Raw genomic sequence first — 20,354 nt, 5'->3', positions numbered from 1 at the left:
TACTCTATAATTCTCACCCCCAGGTTCGCGGAGGTGAAAAAGCCAAGTCCAGTGTAAGCCTCCACTCTTCACATCCCCTCCTCGTTTTCAGGTCAGCTACATTGGAAGCAGCTGGAATCCAGCTCCCCCTGCTCTGTCCCACCAATTACCTCAACGTGCCCTCTCTCCAACATGTCATTTGGCTTCTAGGAAAGCACAGCCCACGAGGTCCCTGGAGGATGCCTGCATTTTTCGGTGGAGTATAAAATTAGACCGGCCTCGACGCTACTCCCGCCCCTGACTTTTCAGGTGCTTTAAGCCCCTCTTTATCCCAGTTTGGGGGAGGACTGTCTTTAAAACAGTAAACTCTCCCAAACTAAATGTGATAGGTGCAGTGTCCCTCCTAAGCCATTGAATAAAATGCCCTGATTAGCATGTACAGATTTCTTTAAAAAATAAGAAGAACCTGAAGAAAACTAGGTATAGACCTGAAGCAACATGGAGCTTTAAGACAAAAGTATTAGAAATGTGAATTTTTAATTTCCAATCAGAACATGAATATACTTATTAATAAGAGGTTGTGGTATAAGCCATGAATCTTTAGCATTGCAAAAAGTAAAGTCTCCCAAAGTTTGCCTTTGTAACCACTAAACCAACTAACTTCAACCGGAAGAACAATTAATATCTATATGCACAAGATGATATGACAATATGTCAGATAGTTTACTACAGATTCTAAAATGTTAACTCTCCAATGAGGGGAGTTTGCTGAAAATACCACGCAGAACTTCTTTGCAGATCACTTCATACTTGAAAATGCAGTTACTTTATGGAAGTGTCTCTTTCAGATTTGTCACTATTCATCTGTGCTTCCTATTATACAGATAACTGCTTTTTTAAAGAACTATGATGATCTCTTAAATAGATTTTATTTTACAAATACACAGGGCTACAACTATATATTTTTTCTTAATCAATACTGTTTACCACAATAACTTAACCTTATGCCATCTTAGAGATATATCTGAAGTAATAAGGGCTGATTTAAACCCAATCAAATATATACAGACTCTGAAAGACTTAAATCTAAAAGTGTCTTTAAATTATATTGACTATGAAAATGCACTTTTTTTGTAACTCCACTAATACTGGAGAAAAATGGAGGAAAGTCTGGTAACCTTCCATGTGTCTGACCTGAAATTCTCAGTAACAAGACCTGCATACTTAGGTTTGAAATGGGGAGCGAGTATGTCTCTACTGCATTTTCTTCTCAAGATGAAGGTTAAATCTGAATTCTAACAACTTTTAAAATTGCCACATTCACATTAAAAAAAATCTGTATTTTCACTGAATTAGAAATTACTGTATTTTCTTAAAGAATCTCATGAGGCAGGTTGCTGACCGTAGGTATGGCCTGCATGCTGATTATAAAGAAATAACACGATGACATTTCCCCCCCCCTTAGTAGCACCACAGTGACAGAAGTTTCGCGTTGGCTTGGAAACACATTCACATAACACTCACAGTAATGAAATATGACAATGTCTAAAACCCAGCTATGATACACACCATTTAAAAATAAGATATAAGGAAGAAACCACTAATTCTCAAGCCTCTGTGGTGGTACTGAAATTTTAGTGAAAACAAAACACATAGGGAGTGTAATGCAGACCACATTTATAATGGAACAGGAAACAAACAATTCTTCAGCACCATTTCCTGCAGATCATTTGGAAAGGTATTTAAAGACTGCTCCAGCCATCAGACCTCTTCCTGGCCACTTTTCTCCTCAGCCCTCCTTGCCATGTTCCAGAGTCCTTCCTAATTCCTGAAACAATGCCATCCTCGAGCACTATAAGGATGCTTATTAGTTATCAACACTATATTAAAAATATCAGAAATTAGGGATTAAATAAAATTAACCAGATATGTGACCGATCCATATTTTCTTCACAAGAAATTAGCCTCAGAGAAATGTTCAAATTGGCATCTGTGAGTCCCATGCAGGGATTTTGGAAATCTAATCAGAGGCAGAGAGCAAGATGCAGCCACAATATCAAGATGAGGCGTCTGGTGAATTTTAACTTGCTTTCACCTAAAGAATAAAATCAACATCATTTTGTTTTTAGCAAGCAAGCGCAGAGGAGAAAAAAATATGATTTTCATTGTTATTTTGAAATGAGCAAATTAAAATGCTTTATATGTCAGGGATACCAAAAAAGTAAGCTCACTTAAAGGAAGTTTTTCCAGCACGTTCTTTCTTTGATATGCTCTGTTTTCTTGAATCAGTGGGGAATTGAAAAATTATATTCGTTTGTGACCTAAGCAAATGTTTGCCTGTTATAGCAGCTAAACAATAACTTTAAAAAGTAATGCAGTTATATCAGCGACTTTAATTTATAATCGTGGTTCTTAAAATAGTAAGTACATGAAATAATACTTTAAAATATTAAATGCAATTTGCATCGTTGATACAATATTGAAAACTTTAAAACTCATGGCTACCTGCATGAGGTTCCTAGAACTAACTGTGAGGTTTGCAAAGAATGTAGCAGAAAATATGATTACTGGTATTATTTAAATATTAAGCTATTTTTGTTAGCACTTCCTGTGGTAAATGAAAAAAAAAAAAAAAAAAAAAAAAAAGACTAAACATCTCATCCCCTAATTTTTAGCTTTGAAAAATGTAGGTGACTCACTGAAGTTGTCACTTAATCACAGAAAAACTTTCTTCTAACTCCCAGCTGAGAGATTTTAATATTAAAAAGTTCCTATTTTTCATATTAAGTAGGAATCGTGAAAAGGTTTTATTTTGACCCCGATATCAGAAATAAACATCCCTTTCCATCTCTCAACTTCATGGAGTTGAAAAGCTGCACAAATATGACCAGCAGTCAGAATATAAACATGGGAAGCTCATTACCATTTACTTTCTGAGATTTGATGACTTGACAAATAACTATTTCAAAACAACTAGTTTGAAACATGGTTTGAAGCTTGTTAGTATAAAGCAAAAAGAGCAATTACAATAATTATAGGTTTCTCTATACGGTTTAACACATGCACATGCTGGCGAGAGCTGATGATGTGATCTTAAATTACCATTGGGGGGAATTTCGCCACTTTTGTTTTCAATTTCATTTGCCATAATTTTATCTTTGTGGAACTGCTTTATTTTTAGATATGTGAAATTTGACCAAATAATTACTTATTAAAATTCTTATCCAGTGAATAAGAGGATGTAAGCAATTATAAAAATAAAAATTTAGAGGCAGAGCCATACTTACTGTGGGCCAGGTAATAGCTGTTCCTAGCCTGCATGAGGACAGAAGCTTATGCTCCTAACATTTAAAAGAAACAAATGGTTTCTGTGCAAAAAAAAAAAAAAAAAAAAAAAAACCACACAAAAAACCTGTCTCATCGTTAAGAGGCAATGCTTTCAAATTTTTTATTTATCTGAGAATGGGATTCATTTGTATTGAAACCTCTCATCAGTCCACAGAGAAAAGAAATTACAAAATTGATGTGGTCAAGTTCGTTAAACTCACACCTCAGGGGGGAAAAAAGCTGCTTTTTCAAAATACATTCTGGTTTATATTTAATAATTAGTCTTGGACAGCTCTCGTGTTCCGATTTTTATAGTTTTAGGCTTCACGAAGTCCATACTTCAGTATTTCACAGAAAGAAGACAAGAATTGGTCGTGGGAGATAGCCATGAAAACACTTCAGACCTTAAGGTAATAGAAAATTCACATTTCCCTTTGTCATAAAATGTCACTGATTATACTCTTTCTATTAAAAGTGAGAGGAAAACTGATTTTACAAACCCCATAGCTGCCAGTTCAAAAGGAAGAAATCGTAATTGCTGAAATGCTGAATGGTACTCTTCCCACAACCTGAAATCTCAGTGTTTTGAAATGATTTTACATTCTTCTTCTTTTGTTTATTCCCGGGGAAAACCTGCTTCCTCTGGCCTCTCTCAGTTCAGAGAGTTCAAACTGAATTTAAACAAGTAATTGACTTGTCACTGGGAGAAAAAGGAGGAATTCAGCACTGTGTTGTCTTCAGAGGGAAGCTTGTGTAACAAATAGCTGATCACAGTTAACTCCAACAGGGTGGGTTAAAACACACATTGGTCAGGAGCGCACACAGACACAGAAACACATAGATGCGCGGCCACAAAACAACACACGAGACCCAGAAAATGTAAAGTTTCTTCCATAGGCATTCTGAACAATTAACGCATGGCATACACACTCTCCGCAAGATGTCTGGCACCAAATCAAAAGCCGCTGAATGCAGAATTAGAGCCAGTACAATGCACACTGTAGAATAAACAAAAATCTGCCTCTCCAGTGTATGCATGCAGGCGATTAAAAAAAAAAATGGTATAGAACTGGCCCCATCCAAGGAACATGTGCAACTGGACTTTGCTGTCTGTTTCAGAAAGCTGAAATGAAGAGCTGATGAGCATCCATGGTTTCAAAGGCGTTCTGCTCCTGCTCCAAGCGGCTATTTTTTCTCACGATAATGTATGTACAATTTGCCTCTTTCTAGTGTTTGAATCAATAGAGATACACATCACCAGATTTGTTTTTAATAAACGCCTTAAAACAGTTCCTATAAATACATTTCCTGTGACAGAGCGATCTCGATTTTATGAGTACCATCCTCTCAAAAAAAAAAAAAAATCTAACAACCAAAATATTTGGCAACTGAGAGGGCATATTAGTGATATGATGTCATATTCAGCATTTTCTTATGGTAGAGGCAACTGGCAAGCTGTGGGAATGGAACACATATTTTTAAAAATTCCTTTTGGCTAAAAGGGAGTTAAAATGCCCAAAATATAAACTAAAATTTTGTGAGTTAAGATATTTAAGATGTAACATCAACAATTAACATATAAAAAATCATATCATTGGTAATTCATAAATATAAAAACCATGGAAACTTACATACATCGTGATTCTCTTATAATGCACAAGGGTCTTATAATCCCTGAAACTATTTCACTGCTTCCAAGATACTTTTTCTTACTATGATAGAATCACTCACAAAATTTTCATTAAGAGTGTTTAAAATTAAAGGCTCTGACTATGTTTTGCAAGGAATGTCAAAAAGAAAGATAATAGGCAAAAGTCTTAAGAATTACATGTGAGTAACTACCAACTGCAAATTAGGCACTTTTTAAAAAAAAAGTTACATAATCCTAATATTTATGTTTACAAATTTAACCACTTCATTTGATCAGCTCACACACAGGCATTAGATTTAAAATCACATTTCCCTTACGACACTTAATGATTCTTCTAATTACTCACTCTGTTCTCTTTTTGAAAAAAAGGTAAAAAGAGGACAGTTTTATGAACTTTTGATGATCTACTCCCACTTTTCAAAATAAAAGTCTACGATTTTAACTCCAGCAGCAGCCCATTCACAAAATTGGCTTCTTGAATTATTAATTTTCCTAAACCACATTATATCCCCAAACACTCCTGTGCATTCCAGTATATAATCAGAACTGTTATGCATACATCGGCACACGCATACACGCCTGCATATACCGCCACATACGTACACACGATTAATTCATTTGCGCCAACCCCTACAGCTGAATTGGGCCTTCTTGAAAGCTCTGATCGGTCCCTTTTGGCCCAACCATCACACCCTGATTCAGATCAATCCAAATGGAAGTTTAAAGTACACAGAGAGAGCAGTTCCTAAGTGGATGCTTTTTGCTTTGTCTCCATCCTCTCTCCTATTTTAAAATAATAAAATGTGCTCCTCTATCGCCCAACAACTCTTCTGGAGAGCCCCACATACCGATTTCAAAATATTGAAATCCTTTTCCCTTCAGAGGGCCCAGCCGAAGGGAAAAAAAATAAACCTCCAGATGGCAAGTATAAACCTTCTGCTGGGGTTATGCGCAAAATACCAGACACGTTTTTTAGTATTTTTTTTTTCTTTTTCTTAAATAAAGTGTTTCAGTTGGAAGGGGAAATTTTGAGGAAAGAAGCCACACAACACAAATAACTTACAATATTGTTATATGCATGAATGACTATTCTTTTTTCTTCCTCTTTTTAGTCTTTAAAAAAAAAAAACAGGCTTATATAATCTACTTCTTAATTAGAAGTCTAAATTCTATATATTTGCTCTATGGTAACCTTTCAAAATTTCCCCACTAAATCCATTCCAACTTACGCTTCCAACTTAGTCAATCTAGATATCACAAAACCCCCAGTCTAAGGGAGAAACCTAAATTTCCTCTGAGCCCATCTCAGCGCTCTCAATCCTGCTCCTCATAGCTGCTTTTCTTTCCAAACAGTCATTTGGAAGCAACAAGAACTTTCCAAAAAAAAAAAAAAATCTCATTTTTTTTTTCCTTTCCTCTCTCCATCTTATCACCTCCCAACTTTTACATGATTGCAAACTTTCCTTCTTAGGATCCACTCTGCAAAGCTCTGAAACCACCTATTTTTTTTTCTACCCTGGGGGAGCACATTTTTTTTTTTTTTAAAGAAGGCAACAATAATAATAATAATAATATCCCAGGATTGGCAAATATTCCATGGCACCCACGAAGGTGCGGCAGCCCTCCCCAACTTTGCAAAAACCACGATCAGATCAGCAAGCAGCACCTAGGATGCTCATCCCTGCGACCACAGAAACTTGTCCCCAAGCCCCCCTGGCAGCCCGGTCCGCTTACCGCTTTCCCATTATAGTAGTACATCAAAGAGTTGCCGCCCATGCCCGGGATTGTGTATGCGCAGTACATGGTCTCGGGTGGTTCTTTTTTTCTCCTCAGGACCACTCTCTAACAACTTTTATTTCAAACTCCTCGCTGTCCCCCTTTTTTTCACAACAATTCCTTCAGTTGCATTTTCCCATATGGCCGGGCCAAGCGTGGTGAATATGCAAAGCAGGGAGAGACCATTCCTGGCGGGCGGGGGAGGCCGCGGCGCTGCTGTCAGACGCTCAGCCCCGCGCGGCGCTGGCCGGCGGCCCGGCCCTGTTGGAGCTCTGCATCCTAATGCACCCGCCGCACCCTCCAACTTTTCCCAGGCCTTTTCCGCGACTTCCTCAACGATGCCGGTTCTGACAAAATTTCTGCAGTCTTCACTCCCCCCCCCCTTCTTTTTTTTTTTTCTTCTTTCTTTTTTTTTCTCTCCCCCTTCCTTTTTTGTTTCTAGGCACCCTTTTCTTCTCCAAAATTTCCACTCAACTGCCTTAGGGTAAAAGTGGAACAGGGTCCATTATTGAGCAGAATACAAATGCGGTTAATTGACTCCCCTCTCTCTCTCTCTCTCCCTCTCTTTCTCTCCCTCTCTCTCTCTCTTTTTTTTTGTTTTAATTTGATTAAAAAGCGAGTGGCAGGAAGGGAATCGTATGATGCACATCTAATAACTCTGCCATCTGTCTCTGCTGCTGGCTAGCTCCCAGCATTGTACGCAGCTGCCTGAGAACTCGACTTGGAGAAAGGGGAGGGAAAGGGGAGAGAGGGAAAAAAAAACCAACACACACTCACACACACACACACACTCACACACACACCCCACCACGGCTCTGACCTGCTCCAAAGGAGAGAGGGGGCAGTGTTTGCTGACTGCTTGGTCATCAACCTACAAAATGGGGTTGCGGAGTGAAACAGTAACAGTGTGGCCCTCCCAGGGCTCTGCCAGCCCCTGCCTTTCCCCCACTGGTGGGAAGGGTGCCCCCCGCCCTCCCCGTGAACTTCACCTTGCCACTCCACAGACTGCCCTGGCGGGTGTCCAGAGGCGAGCCCTCAGAACCGAATGGGTCGGTGCTCCCCTCGCAGAGACTGGGCACCCCAAATAGGCACACATTGTGGAGGACGGATTTGTGCTTTTCCTGTGGCTTTCGGTAATCTAGCACCACCTTAACGCTGCTTGCTTGCTTGCTGGGTTCAAAAGCAAGACCTAATGGTACCTCCGAACCTCCCAATGGCTTAAGAGTTGTCAGTTCCTAAAAAGGGACTTCTGAGACATACATTCAGATGACTGTATCAACCAAGTCACCCAGTTTATTAAGAGAAATATTTTAGTAAACATTCCCTGCATATTTTTGGAAACTTTTTTTTTTTTTTTTTTTTACTAAACTTTAAGTGATCAAGAGAGAAAAAACCTTTCTTTCACCTTTACTGATCACAACTGAACAAGAGACTCTTTCTAGATCCAACATTTCTAACAAGCAAGTTCACATAGTTAGCCATTGCTTTATTTTTAAATATTATGTCAACCAACAACAAAAAAAAAGGGTGGGGGGGAGGAGATGGACAAAAAAGAAAAAGAAAGGACGGCGGGGGGGGGGGGGGGGGCGGGGGGGGGGGGGGAGATGGGCTGCCTGGAGCTTGCCAAATTCAGAGCATCACAGGAAAGGAGGGCCTCTGGGAATTGATCCCAAATGAAACTAAATCATTTGCATATGCCGAAGTAAATGCCACCGGAGCATACATCCATTCTCAAGAATCAACTTTAATAATTCAAAGCACCTATTTCCTTACAACCCAACGTGGCAACAAAACACAGACGGCATTCATAAACACGGAGGGCCGGTGGTGTGGGCTGGTTCTGAGGAGCAGAGCCCTGGCTGAACGGGAAAGTTTCCCCGCGCTCTGAGATACACACACACCCCGCACACACGTACAGCGGAGGCCCAGAGGTTTGTCTATCGAACTTGCTCTGCATCTATTCGGAAGGTCCCCAGAGGTTTGTGTAAACAGTACTTGAATTATAATCACACATTTCATTCAAATTTCATGCTTTGAGGATTTTTTTCCTCATTAGAACAGTTAGTTGTCAATCTGACAGGATCACATTTGTAACCTTTAAACCATCCTCGGTGTTTCAGAGACGAGGCTAGGAGACTCAGCTCCGAGAGGACAGTGAGGGAAAACCTGACTTTGGGAAGAGGCTGGAATTTGAAGAGAGAGATGTTGTTGTTTTTCCTTTCTGGTTGTTGTTCTTTTGTTGGTTCGTATAGAAACCCCCTAATGTAGAAGCCTGTTTCTAGACTCTGACTTTTCATAGATAGACTGTTAGGAAGATTTTGTAGCCATTTCTATAAATAACCAGTCTGCTTCCTCTACACAAAAAGGGCTTTCTTATATATTTTTAAAACATATAAATGCCTTCCTATTAATTATGTCAGTATAAATTTTTCATACTTTTAATGAGCTAGAATTAATATTTTCATAATTGAAGCTCTCATGGATTTTAAATATATTGTTAACATGTGCATAAACAAATATTTTTAATCTGAAAAGGTGAAAGAGATTTTTAAACCCTGGCAAATCAGCACATGGGACGCCAAAAAACTAAAAAGGGACTAGAACATTAAGCTTCCAGGTTTCGTTAACTAATGAGAATGAGTATGAAATTTCAAAAGTACAAATAGGCAATGATTCATAAAAATCCAGTTCTTTGAAAGGTGATCTACGCATTATAACTGGTGAGACACTAAACCTATCATCTAGTGACATCCACCCAGGTTTTGGTTTGCTGACCTTAGAGTACATTTCAATCACAGAGCACAAGCCAGTGGTTTGTAAGCTGAGACATTTCTGCAAACTCAGACTTTGAAGTTTTCTCTGTGACAGAAATATCATCCATGATAAATTTTTAGTGTGACATGTGGAGAGTTAGTGCAGAAGTAGAACAACTGAAGTTATGCATATAAATCCATATGTTTCATGATAATTTAAAAGACATCTTAATCACAGCAGCCAATTTTAAGGGACCCTGCCCTGGTCTGTTGTTTGTTTAATCAGGGTGTATTTGGGTAAGTTACCTGACTAGCAGTAGCCAGGAAAAGAGTCCCTTGTTATCATTAAAATGATAAGGGATGAGGGTAGCCACACAAAATAGTAAGCTAGCACTCTTGTTCCTGGTTAGTGACAAATACCATGGAGGACAGTAGGAGTAGGCGATGAGGTAAGGTATGACTTTTGTCAATTTCGAGGGGGAAAAATTCTTACCAATAAAACTATATTTTTGAAGTTCGGGACACTTAAAACACATCCACATTATTCTTACCTTCTTCTATATGCCAAAGTTTATAGTTCTTTTCCAAAAAAAGCCCTTGACAGATATACTTGAGTTGAAATCGGGAACACACACCTAGTGCTGTAAGAAATTGGGCAATATCGAACCAGAAATCTCTAATGCATGTGTACAGTGTCACCTCCAAGGATAGATATTCAATAGAAATTTGCTGAATGAATGAATGAAGCAACCACTGCATTAAGAACAAGTAAATATTCAAATTCCACACCACTTGCGTGGAACCTTGGTGCATCCAGTGAAGTGCACAGGATTCAGTGACATATACAACACTTCACCTGCCCTCAAAGACCTGACCACGTGGCTCAAGTGATGGGACCTCTGCCTTGAATAAAATTTAAAAATAGGACTAAAGACAAATGTTTTCATTGTAAAGTAGGGGCAATCATATACATGTTAAGCAGTAAGACACCAAACTACTACAGAAAAAAGAACTGAACATTTCACTTCCAAACACAGATCTCACTAAAGCAAATTCTACCTTTTGTTTTCTGAATGACTATAACATCATGCAGTCACTGCTCAGTCAAAATACATCCACTAAACAGCAGGAGGGAGAGAGGGAGGAAGATAGGGAGAAGAGAGGGAGGGAGGGACAGAGGGAGGGAGGGAGGGAGGAAGGGAGAGAAGCTTACACTGCACACTGTCCAGAATAAAGCAGGTGCTCAATAAAGCAGCTGAATGAATAATCATATGGAGGGAATGTCATTTCCCCCTAATGTAACATGGTAGAAGTTGAAAAACACATATCTCTGTTTAAGTAATTGAATACCTATTTTTTTTTCATAGAATACTTATTTACGTATATAACGTTGTTCCCCTTTACCTAGCATATATAAATTAGTTAAATTTCAGACACTCATAGAATACTTATTTACTTATATAATGTTGTTCCCCTTTACCTAGCATATCTAAATTAGTTAAATTTCAGACACAACAAAAACAAAGATATTCATGATATACAGTGATTACATAACATAATGGGAACCAGCAAATCTCTTAATTAAATAACTGCCTGGGGGAAATGGCTACTCCATCAAAAATTTTTGGTAATAAGACAGTTAACTGATACATGTATATGATATGCAATTTAAGGAACATACAATTGCCTAAATTTGTCTTAATCTTCTTAACAGTGTTTGGTAATAGATATTATCCCTACACTAAAGGTAGAAAATTAAGGCACAAAGACCCTCAGATGATATTGCATAGACCACAAAGTTACTAAGACAGTGGAGTCGGGATATGAGCCAAGTTATAAAATACAAAATCTTAACCTGGAGGGTCAGACCTGTTGGTATGAAAATCACAAACTTGCTGCTCTACAGTGAAGTTTTAGTTCCCTCATCTTCACACAAGCACTTCTGAGGCATAAACGGAGGACACCTCCTTCAGCATCTCCATGGGGTATTACAAATGAGAGTGCATTTCCTGGTGCCTCCTCTTCAGTTTCCTGTATGCAAAGGTGCCTTAAAGAGCAGTCAGAAAACAATCTTCACCTAAAATCGACTTGAGTAACAAGTCCACTAAAAGGGAAAAGATTATAAAAAAAACAGCATCATGCTAACGTGTTCACTACAAATCACACAATATTTTGGAGTACACACTACTACTATCATGAGTAGCATGTGTATGTTTAAAATATAATTTCTGTTGATGTTTAATATTAAAGTCTATTCTCTCATATTTAAACATAAATGAAACATAATTTTTGCCAAATCAGGAAAAAGAGACTACCTAAGTTACCATTATCCACTGAAGAAAAAAGGAGGTATTACTGATTTAATTTAATTCAGGAGTTAAACAATTAGTTTTTAACTCTCCAGTAGGAGTCACTATAAACAAGAAATTTAAGTCCTAAGCTAAATTAATGTTGGTGTTTAGTTAGTAAATGCATATACATGTGTTGCTATATTTTAAAAAATTAATAAATGGTAATAATTTATATCCAAAGTTTAATATCCATCTTAAACTTTAAATTAAATAATTGCAATGACAAAAACCTTTAAGTATGAGTACAACTTCCTAAAATATTTAATTATCAAAAAGAGGATGCAGACACACATACACAAACAGTAAAAATATTTTTTTCTGAAGAGCAGCCTGCAATCTAGTAGTGAATACAAACTTCTTATATGTACACTCTTATATTTCTTTGCATTGAGATTTTTAGAATGTAAAATAGGTTCTCTTATTAAGCTAGCAAGCTTTTTACTTAAAAAAAAAAAAGATTTTCTTCAGTAGGAATCCTATTTATTTATTTATTTTTTTAAATCCTCGCCTGAGTATATATTATTTCCATTGATTTTTTTTTCTTTTTTAGAGGGAGAAAGAGTAGGGGGCAAGGGGCTGGGGAGGGGTGCAGGAGAGAGAAATACTGCTGTGAGAGACACATCAATTGGTTGGTTGCCTCCCTCACATGCCCAGACCAGGCCAGGTTCAAGCCTGTAACTGAGGTACTTGCCCTTGATTGGGAATCAAACCCACTGAGCAAAACTGGCCAGGGTGAGAATCCCTTTTATCTTAAACTCCTTTTAAAATACACATACACTTGGAGAAAATATTTCACATAAACATACCTGTCAGATGAATATAAAATATTTATTTGAAGTAAATGAAAATATCAGCACAGACTGTAAAATCTAATTTTTATTTGTGGTTTTATCAGCAACTTCCTATTGTTAGTTTGAATTGGCTACTTTTATGTGGCCTGGATTCATATGCAGACATCCAAATGGTTTATCAGATGATCAAATATGTATTTTCTCTTTGGTTTGTCAGATGGTTTATGGTCATATTAATTATAATGCTATTTACATTGATTACTAAGATAAGCAATGTGGGCTACTTTTTTTTAACCATGCTTTTGTTCTATAAATATCTGACTTCTATCTTTCCATGGCAGTGTTTCTCTTCAGAAGAGAGAAGAGGTCTCTCATTTTGCTTTATAAGGTATTATAAAAACTTACACAGACATATTATTTTGGTGACATACAGGAATATGCAAAATATAGGTTCCCAAATTATTGTATCCAGTTTGATCTCGTTTGAGTCATTTTTCCACTTTTCTACATATTTTCTTTTCTCTGTGGTAAAGAATACAATGAGTATGCCACTGCCCACATGATCATAACATGAACTTCAACCAGTAAATGGCATTACCCTACAGACTGGAGAACATATTATCTACTGGCATGCATGATCTGGTAAAATGAAATGGTAAGTTGCAAGAACAGAATATATTCATGTCTATGTGTAACTGTAATGGAAACTGCATGCATCCGCAAACTAAAGTTCACCTCTTCAATTTCATGCAAAGATCTATAAGCGCAAAAGTCATACACTTATTCTTTCAGGTATCATGTGAAATTAGAAAAAGATAATGTAAGTGACATTTCTAACAACTGAAAGATACATTTTAGCACTTTAGTTAAGGAGAAAAGACTTCATTATGTTTCTTATTTTTCCCCAGGACATTATTCTCTTTCCTCTGGGATAAGTGGAATGTTTTTTTGTGTTTTTTTTTTTTTTTTTTGGGGGGGGGTGGGGGGAGAAATCCTTTTACTCTAACCCAGTGTAATCCATAGCCAGTCTCCAAGTTTGATACAAAAACAAACCATTTCTATTTTGGTACAATGAGGAAGCATAGCCCTGGACAATATAAAAACAGAGAGGGAGGAAGTTGACTCAGATTGCTGCACTTCCTAGATGAAGAGAGCTAGCAGGCTCCCCGCCATCACCTGAATAGAATGAAATAAGACGAGAACTGTTTTTTCCGTAGCATTGATGCACGTGTAAAAATGAATTCCCGAACGAGGGGAAATCCTGGGCATGTTTGTTTGTCTGGATGAAGGATTCCATTTGAGAAGCTTTTGACAAAGTGGATTGATGAAGTAGCCTGGAATCTGGGCACAGGATGTACACAATTTTTTAAAATTCGTGAATAAACACTGGGCTTTCCCAAAGCATTGCTCAATGATCAAAGGGGAAATATAATATCACAATGAAAATCATTTTTATTCTAAATAGGATAACTGCCCCGGGTTTGTTAATCTCGTTGGGGTAGGAATTCTAACAATTTCCTCACGGTTACTAAATGTTGATTACATGGACTTGTTTGACATCCGTGAGCAAGTGGGACAATAAATTGCTGAGCAATGAACAAACAATTTTCAAATGTTTTAATGATTATCTCTGATAAACAGAAAAAAGAAGAGTAGGAAAAAATAATGGAAAATAAGTAAATTTTAAAATGAAAGTGAAGGCCCATATAAAATTAGCAACCTATGCACATCCATTATTGAAATGCCTGTTTATATTCCTGCTTTATCAATTTTTTTCTATGCATATCCATTATTGAAATGCCTGTTTATATTCCTGACAAATGATTTTTTTTTTCATATAACCGGTAACCAGCCACTTTGAGTAAGAATTAGTGGTGTTTCAAGGAGAAAGGAGTGGAAGATGTAAGTGCCCTCAAGTTAGATCTATAATCTAAAGCTTAAACTGATCATTCTACATTCCTGACCTAATGATGTATTAACTCAAAATGACCTTAAAAATTTAAGTACTTAAGTTTCAAAAATAAATTAGCTCTCTGTGCTGTTCAGCATAAGCACTTAAACTCTCACCTTGCACATAAACACAGAGACAGCCATGAAGAGACAGGTGAGACAAGTTTTACATCAGCATCTGCTAAGAGACAAAGGCTTGTTGCAAATGCCATGAGTGACTCATACATAATTATATTAAAAGGAAGAAGTTGGTAAATTCTGGGCTTCTCTTAAATAAAACAGAAATAACTTCATCAGCTTTAAAAATGTTTTTTTTTTTTTTTTTTAATTTACCTTCATTGTTGGAAGTATTACAGATGTCTGCTTTTTTGTCCCCACCCCTCACCCATCCAGCTTTCATTGAAAGGAAACGGGACTTAAATTAGTACTGTTTGGCAAAATTTAAAATTGATTAATTTTAGCTTCTAATATTAGGCCAACCCAAGCAGGTATAGGTGAGGAGTGCCCAAAGGTATATGGCATTAATGGTCTTACTTGCATTCCTTTGAGCTTGGGCAAAAACTGATGCAAATATATGTCTTCACAGTCTCGATGAGCTTACTGTTACCAGTGTCAAGTTGCCAATGTGATGCTTCCAAAGGAGAGGCATGAAAAGTTGTCTTTCTTTGTTTGACAAGGGTATTTGTTTCCCAAATGTCAGCATTTTGCCTTTTCTGAACGTGATTCTCAAGTGCATTCTGAACATAAAACAACCTATAAATTGATTAATATAAGTCAAAGTCCCAAAGAGGTCAACTTTCCCACCGTTGCCACTAGTTGCCACCTCTCTGCCCCGCACAATGCAGCCCGTTCTCTCTCACCTTTTAGAGCCTGTGGCCATGTCCATTATGTGACTAAACACTTATCTAGTTAGTGCCACCAGGGAGAAAAAGTGTTGTGTGCAAGGAGAGGGTACAAAACCCTGTAAACATAGCAGTTCCTCGCACCGTACCCCTTTCCTCCATGGGTGTATTTGCTAACAATGTTAGTTTTTAACTGATAAACTTCACAGAGTTTTTGAAATAAAAATAAGTAAACTTAAAAGTGAATAAAATTGCCTGGCCGGTGTGGCTCTGGGGTTGAGTGTGGAACCGTAAGCTAGGAGATGAAATCTGAACTTCCCCTGCTCCGCCCTCTCACAACAGGATATGTACCTATCAGGGGCTCAATCACATATTGCTCACTGAGTGAATGAGGAACAAAAAGAGATTTATTTCCTTCCTTCCCACAAAGACAGGAATCATCAAGTTCAGAAAAACATGGTATAGCCAGCTGTAACTTCAATTCAAGAAGAAGTTTTCATGAAATGGAAAAAGGAGCCTATTACTAGACAAACATTTTCAAATAGAACTATAGCTTATTTTACACTGGTAACACTAGCACGTATTGTTCCCCTAGTTTTCCTATGTGATTGGACATGTACCTACTCAGTGCCACCATGGAGTTCTGTTACTTTTTATTTATTTATTTTTAAATACATTTTTATTGACTTCAGAGAAGAAGGAAGAGGGAGAGAGAGAAACATCCACGATGAGAGAGAATCATGGATTGGCTGCCTCCTGCAAGTCACCCAACTGGGGATCAAGTCCACAACCCGGGCATGTGCCCTTGACCAGAATCGAACCTGGGACCTTTCAATTAGCAGGCCGATGCTCCATCTACTGAGCAAAACCGGCCAGGGCAAATTGTTACTTTTTATTTTATGAGCCTGGCTAGTCCCTTACCTGGGTTATAAACTATTGAAGATTAAAGATGAACCAAGTTTTATTTGCTGGGCTGGCAGAGAGCATATTCATTTCCATATATATTTCACAGAAGGAGGCTTGGAGGGCCTAATTTATCTCCCTTACTTTGTACAGTGTAAAAATTATTCCATTTCCTCAATGGAATAATTAATAGTATCAACAATATGCCAAAAGCATAAAAATGGATACACACACTGTCCCTTTAGAGAGCTGATACTGTGCTGCCACTCAGCGTGTGTGAGGCAGACTTCCGTTTGTCTCATGTATTCTTTCCCGGTTAGGCCTTCCAACTATTTAAACCACACTCTACTTGAAAAATTCAATTTTGTAAACATTTTCTTGGAGGGACAACATTCTCCTCTGGCTAGCCATTATTTCCTAATGATGTGGGTTACAACCAAACAAAGAAGCAGGTGCTTTCCATATCATTTCCACATATTTAACTTTTTTTTTTTTTTTTTTTCTGTCCTTTCCCACTCAGCCAATGTAACTAGATTTTAGACACTATGGGGGGAAGGGGGGGGAAGTACTTTAAAAAAAGATGTTATTTTGTTTCATTGTTAACAAAAATATGCTGATAACAAAGGAACTCTCCTACAATTATAGTAAATCCTATAACTGATTTCATTTTCTATATTGTATGTTATTGCGACAATAGACTGTATGATTGCATCAGTGGCTGGACTCTCCACGAGGTGGATCAGGATGCTAGGTGCTATAAAAGGAACTCATGCTTGGTTAACCACGCGTGGCTGAGTATTTCTTTACATAAATTCTCACAATGGCAGGAACTTTGGTCTACTGCTTTGCACCCTCCGGGGGGCCTGGCACGGGGTAGGTGTGCAATAAATATTTGCTGAATTTTAAAACTTAACACTTGAGCCTGAAGCTGATTTTATGCTAAATGGGTATATGAGGATATATGATCATCAATCTCTCCCCAGAGCTTCTGGCTGATATTAGGATTCTTTAACCACTGGGGAACTACGAACCCCTTTTGATTATCTGATAGAAATGATACTGTTTCCCGTTACCTCTGTAATATACATAGTTGATGAATGGAATTATTTGGCTAGGAATCCTAAGAGAAAGGCACTAACATTTTGAAAAGACTGGTTTGAAATATACTTCAAATCTGTATGCTTAGAAGCCTTATCTTTTTATGAATCAAGCTTAATGTGTCAGGTTTACCTAAAATGTATGAAGTATAATACACAATAGCACTCTTTCAATATCCTTAAATAAGAAGAAACTTTAAAAGAAATTCTAAAATAACATCACTTCAATTGTTTGTACCTTTTCTAAAGTTTCCTAACTTATTGAGAACATCACAGACACACCTGGTAGCAATGCAATAGTTAAGGATCTGTCCGGTTTCCTTCAAAACTCCCAATTTTTGATGTTTGTGGGAAAACTGCCAGAATTTTAAATTTGCTATGCCCAGAGTTGTTTGTAGAGATGTAAATTTCATGTCTCTCTCCTTTCATATTCTTTCTAAAAATTTTTTTTAAAACTGCTAAGTTATTTTGAATTCATACAGTGCCTGAAAACAGAATGGCTTAATACTTGAGATGTTTGATCTTTATTATCTCTGGCCTCTTGACCTCCAAAATGCAGAAGTGAAAAGAAAAGCTCTTATTTTTTTTGCAATATATCTTAATTTCTTATAGTAAAGTGCTTCATTTTAAACCTGGCCCCATGGCTGACACCTAAAACCAAAAATCTCAATAAGTGGCTACAACGCTTCACATGTTGGCATTCGCAGTGCCTGTGCCATGCAAGTAAACTCAGGACATGCCACCCTACTGTGTAATACAGTTAATCTGGACTCCGTAATCTCACTGTGATTATCCATTTTGTTGTTTTCAAGACTGCAAGTTCCCAGTCAAGTTGGAAGGCTGACTGAGCTTATTTTCCAGCGAATATTGTTTCTGCTCTCTGTTGAGTTGGGAGCACAGCTGTGCAAAGTAGTTTCCCTGAACCCAGGGATAGTCACAGAATAATCAGCTCAAAACTTTGTCCAAGTTCACAAGCCACAAACTGCATAGTAATTATACGAACTCCTCCAAAACCACGACCACTTGCGTGACTTTTAAACTGGATCTGTGTCAAGTGGTCCTGATTTATGTTGATCTCAAGGGTATTTTTTTCCCTTGACTTCACCCAATTTACACAGCAATGGACGAGGACTGAGCTTAATTTCATTTCTATACAGTAACCAGCACGCTATTTGTGTTTCATAAGTGAAATGGTAATAGTCGGGGCGGAACCTAAACTCTCAATTCAAATAAAACCATAATAGGAAGAGCATTATCTTTAAAAAATAGCAGCTTGAATTAGTGACAGCATTATTCTTAATAAAAACAATGTTATGTCCTTAAGTCATATTCCATATACTTTTCAATGCCCTGAAATAACTTTTATTAATAGCGCTAAGTCTTGTATTGAGAACTGAGTCCCCAGAGTGAATGCACTCTTTAGTATATTTTGATGACTTATCATAGGAGAAAAAGACCTTCCATTATATCGAGTGAAAATCTCCAATTCCACAGTCTAAGGTAAATCGAAATGTTCCTTAAAGGATTAAAAACTATGGCTAAGATACTAAGTCTAGAAAAGAAATTCACTTAAAAAAAGAAGAAGAAAAAAAAGGTAACAGTATAAATTCTTGGCTACTAAAATCAAGTTTTGAATTCCAAATGGAAGAAGTTGACAGTGCCTTCACTTTTCTAAAAGGGAGAGCATATAGGTCAAAATAATTTGAGTTATCAAGTTGAATTAATAAATTTTGACTGGGCTAACCTGAAACTAAAATTATTAAGTGTTCAAAATAATTCACTGCCTAATCTAGAAAGCATCTTACTCCTAAAAGCCACTAGTTAGTAACACCTTTCTTTGGTGGCTGAGAGGCACATAATTCCCATTGTCAAAGACAACCATTCCAATGGGTTAAAATCCAAATATATCCCGATGAAATATTCAGCCCTGACTTTACGTGGGGGTGGAAGGACGTTTTGGCAGTTTAAAAACAATGTCTTCGAAGCGGACGAGGACCAGATTTAGCTGTGTGATGCTCTTGCTGACAGACAAGAACAGAACAAACACATCAGTGCAGAGAGTGTGTGGCCACAATTGTGGGGCTGACACCCAGGGAAACCTGTCTTTAATTTATCCCGTCGTGTGCAGATTTGGCAAGGATCTCCAAAAATCATTTACATACCATATGCCCTGAATTACCTAGGCACAATGGCTGTGGATAAATATGATGTTTCAGGTCTGATTGTTTGCGTCCTTTTGTGAGTTTTGCAGCTTTCATTTCATTTTTCTCTTTGCTAAATAATGTAATGCAATATTGTGTGCTGCAAAAGACTGTTTTGCTAAATCATTGTGCCGTGTGATTAGGGAAAAAAGAAATGATCCTGACGTGAAGTGGCAGAGACCAGGATGCATTATTTCCCCTATGTAAGAATCCAGTAAAGGATATCAGCTTCTTATACTTCGGACACATTTTAACCTTTATCTCTTTACTAGGCATATAAATGCAAAGCATTCAACAATAAAATAAACAAATCAGCTAATATGACTGATAATATTACTAAATTGGTTAGCAAGATTTCATGTTTAAAAGGGATCCCCGAAATTATACTCTTGGTAATTCCTATATTTGTTCCTCCTATAATTAAAAGCCTCTATTACTGTGCCCAAGTGTCCCTCTTTCCACCCAACTGGTATTAATACAAACTTGGTAACACTTGTCCAGATTTTCAAACTGAATTTTAAATCAGACTGAATAAACGTATACTTAAACCAAAAAGATCAATAGTCTAAAAAAGGCTTGGAGCAGAACTATGTACATATTTTTTGTTGTGTACTATAAATTTGACTGTATAAACTTCCAATTAAAAATGACATTCACACCATCATTTTTGATAGAATTTTGCACAGTAGGAATACTCATTAATGCAGGGTAATACAGTGTGATAAGCAGCTTA

The 20,354-nt window shown here is 37.4% G+C and overlaps 1 protein-coding gene across 34 annotated transcripts in view; it reads right to left on the bottom strand.

Moving 5' to 3' along the window:
• TCF4 (transcription factor 4) overlaps nt 1-20,354 on the bottom strand; it is a 344,054-nt gene that overhangs the window by 91,913 nt on the left and 231,787 nt on the right. For 2 of the 34 annotated variants that reach the window (XM_036419973.2, XM_036419968.2), the window contains exon 1: nt 6,692-7,063. The exons of 29 other annotated variants lie outside the window; for them this stretch is intronic. In XM_036419973.2, coding sequence (XP_036275866.1) covers nt 6,692-6,760 — 69 coding nt within the window. In that variant the 5' untranslated portion in view covers nt 6,761-7,063. Of the gene's footprint in view, nt 1-6,691; nt 7,066-20,354 lie in introns of those variants that run through there. 3 more of the 34 variants (XM_036419966.2, XM_036419967.2, XM_036419964.2) reach the window with 2 other exon arrangements.

Source organism: Pipistrellus kuhlii, unplaced genomic scaffold (assembly GCF_014108245.1).
Source record: "Pipistrellus kuhlii isolate mPipKuh1 unplaced genomic scaffold, mPipKuh1.p scaffold_m20_p_6, whole genome shotgun sequence".
NCBI lineage: Eukaryota > Metazoa > Chordata > Mammalia > Chiroptera > Vespertilionidae > Pipistrellus > Pipistrellus kuhlii.
The sequence above is the reverse complement of the archived record's forward strand: the minus strand, read 5'-3'. Positions and strand labels throughout refer to the sequence as shown.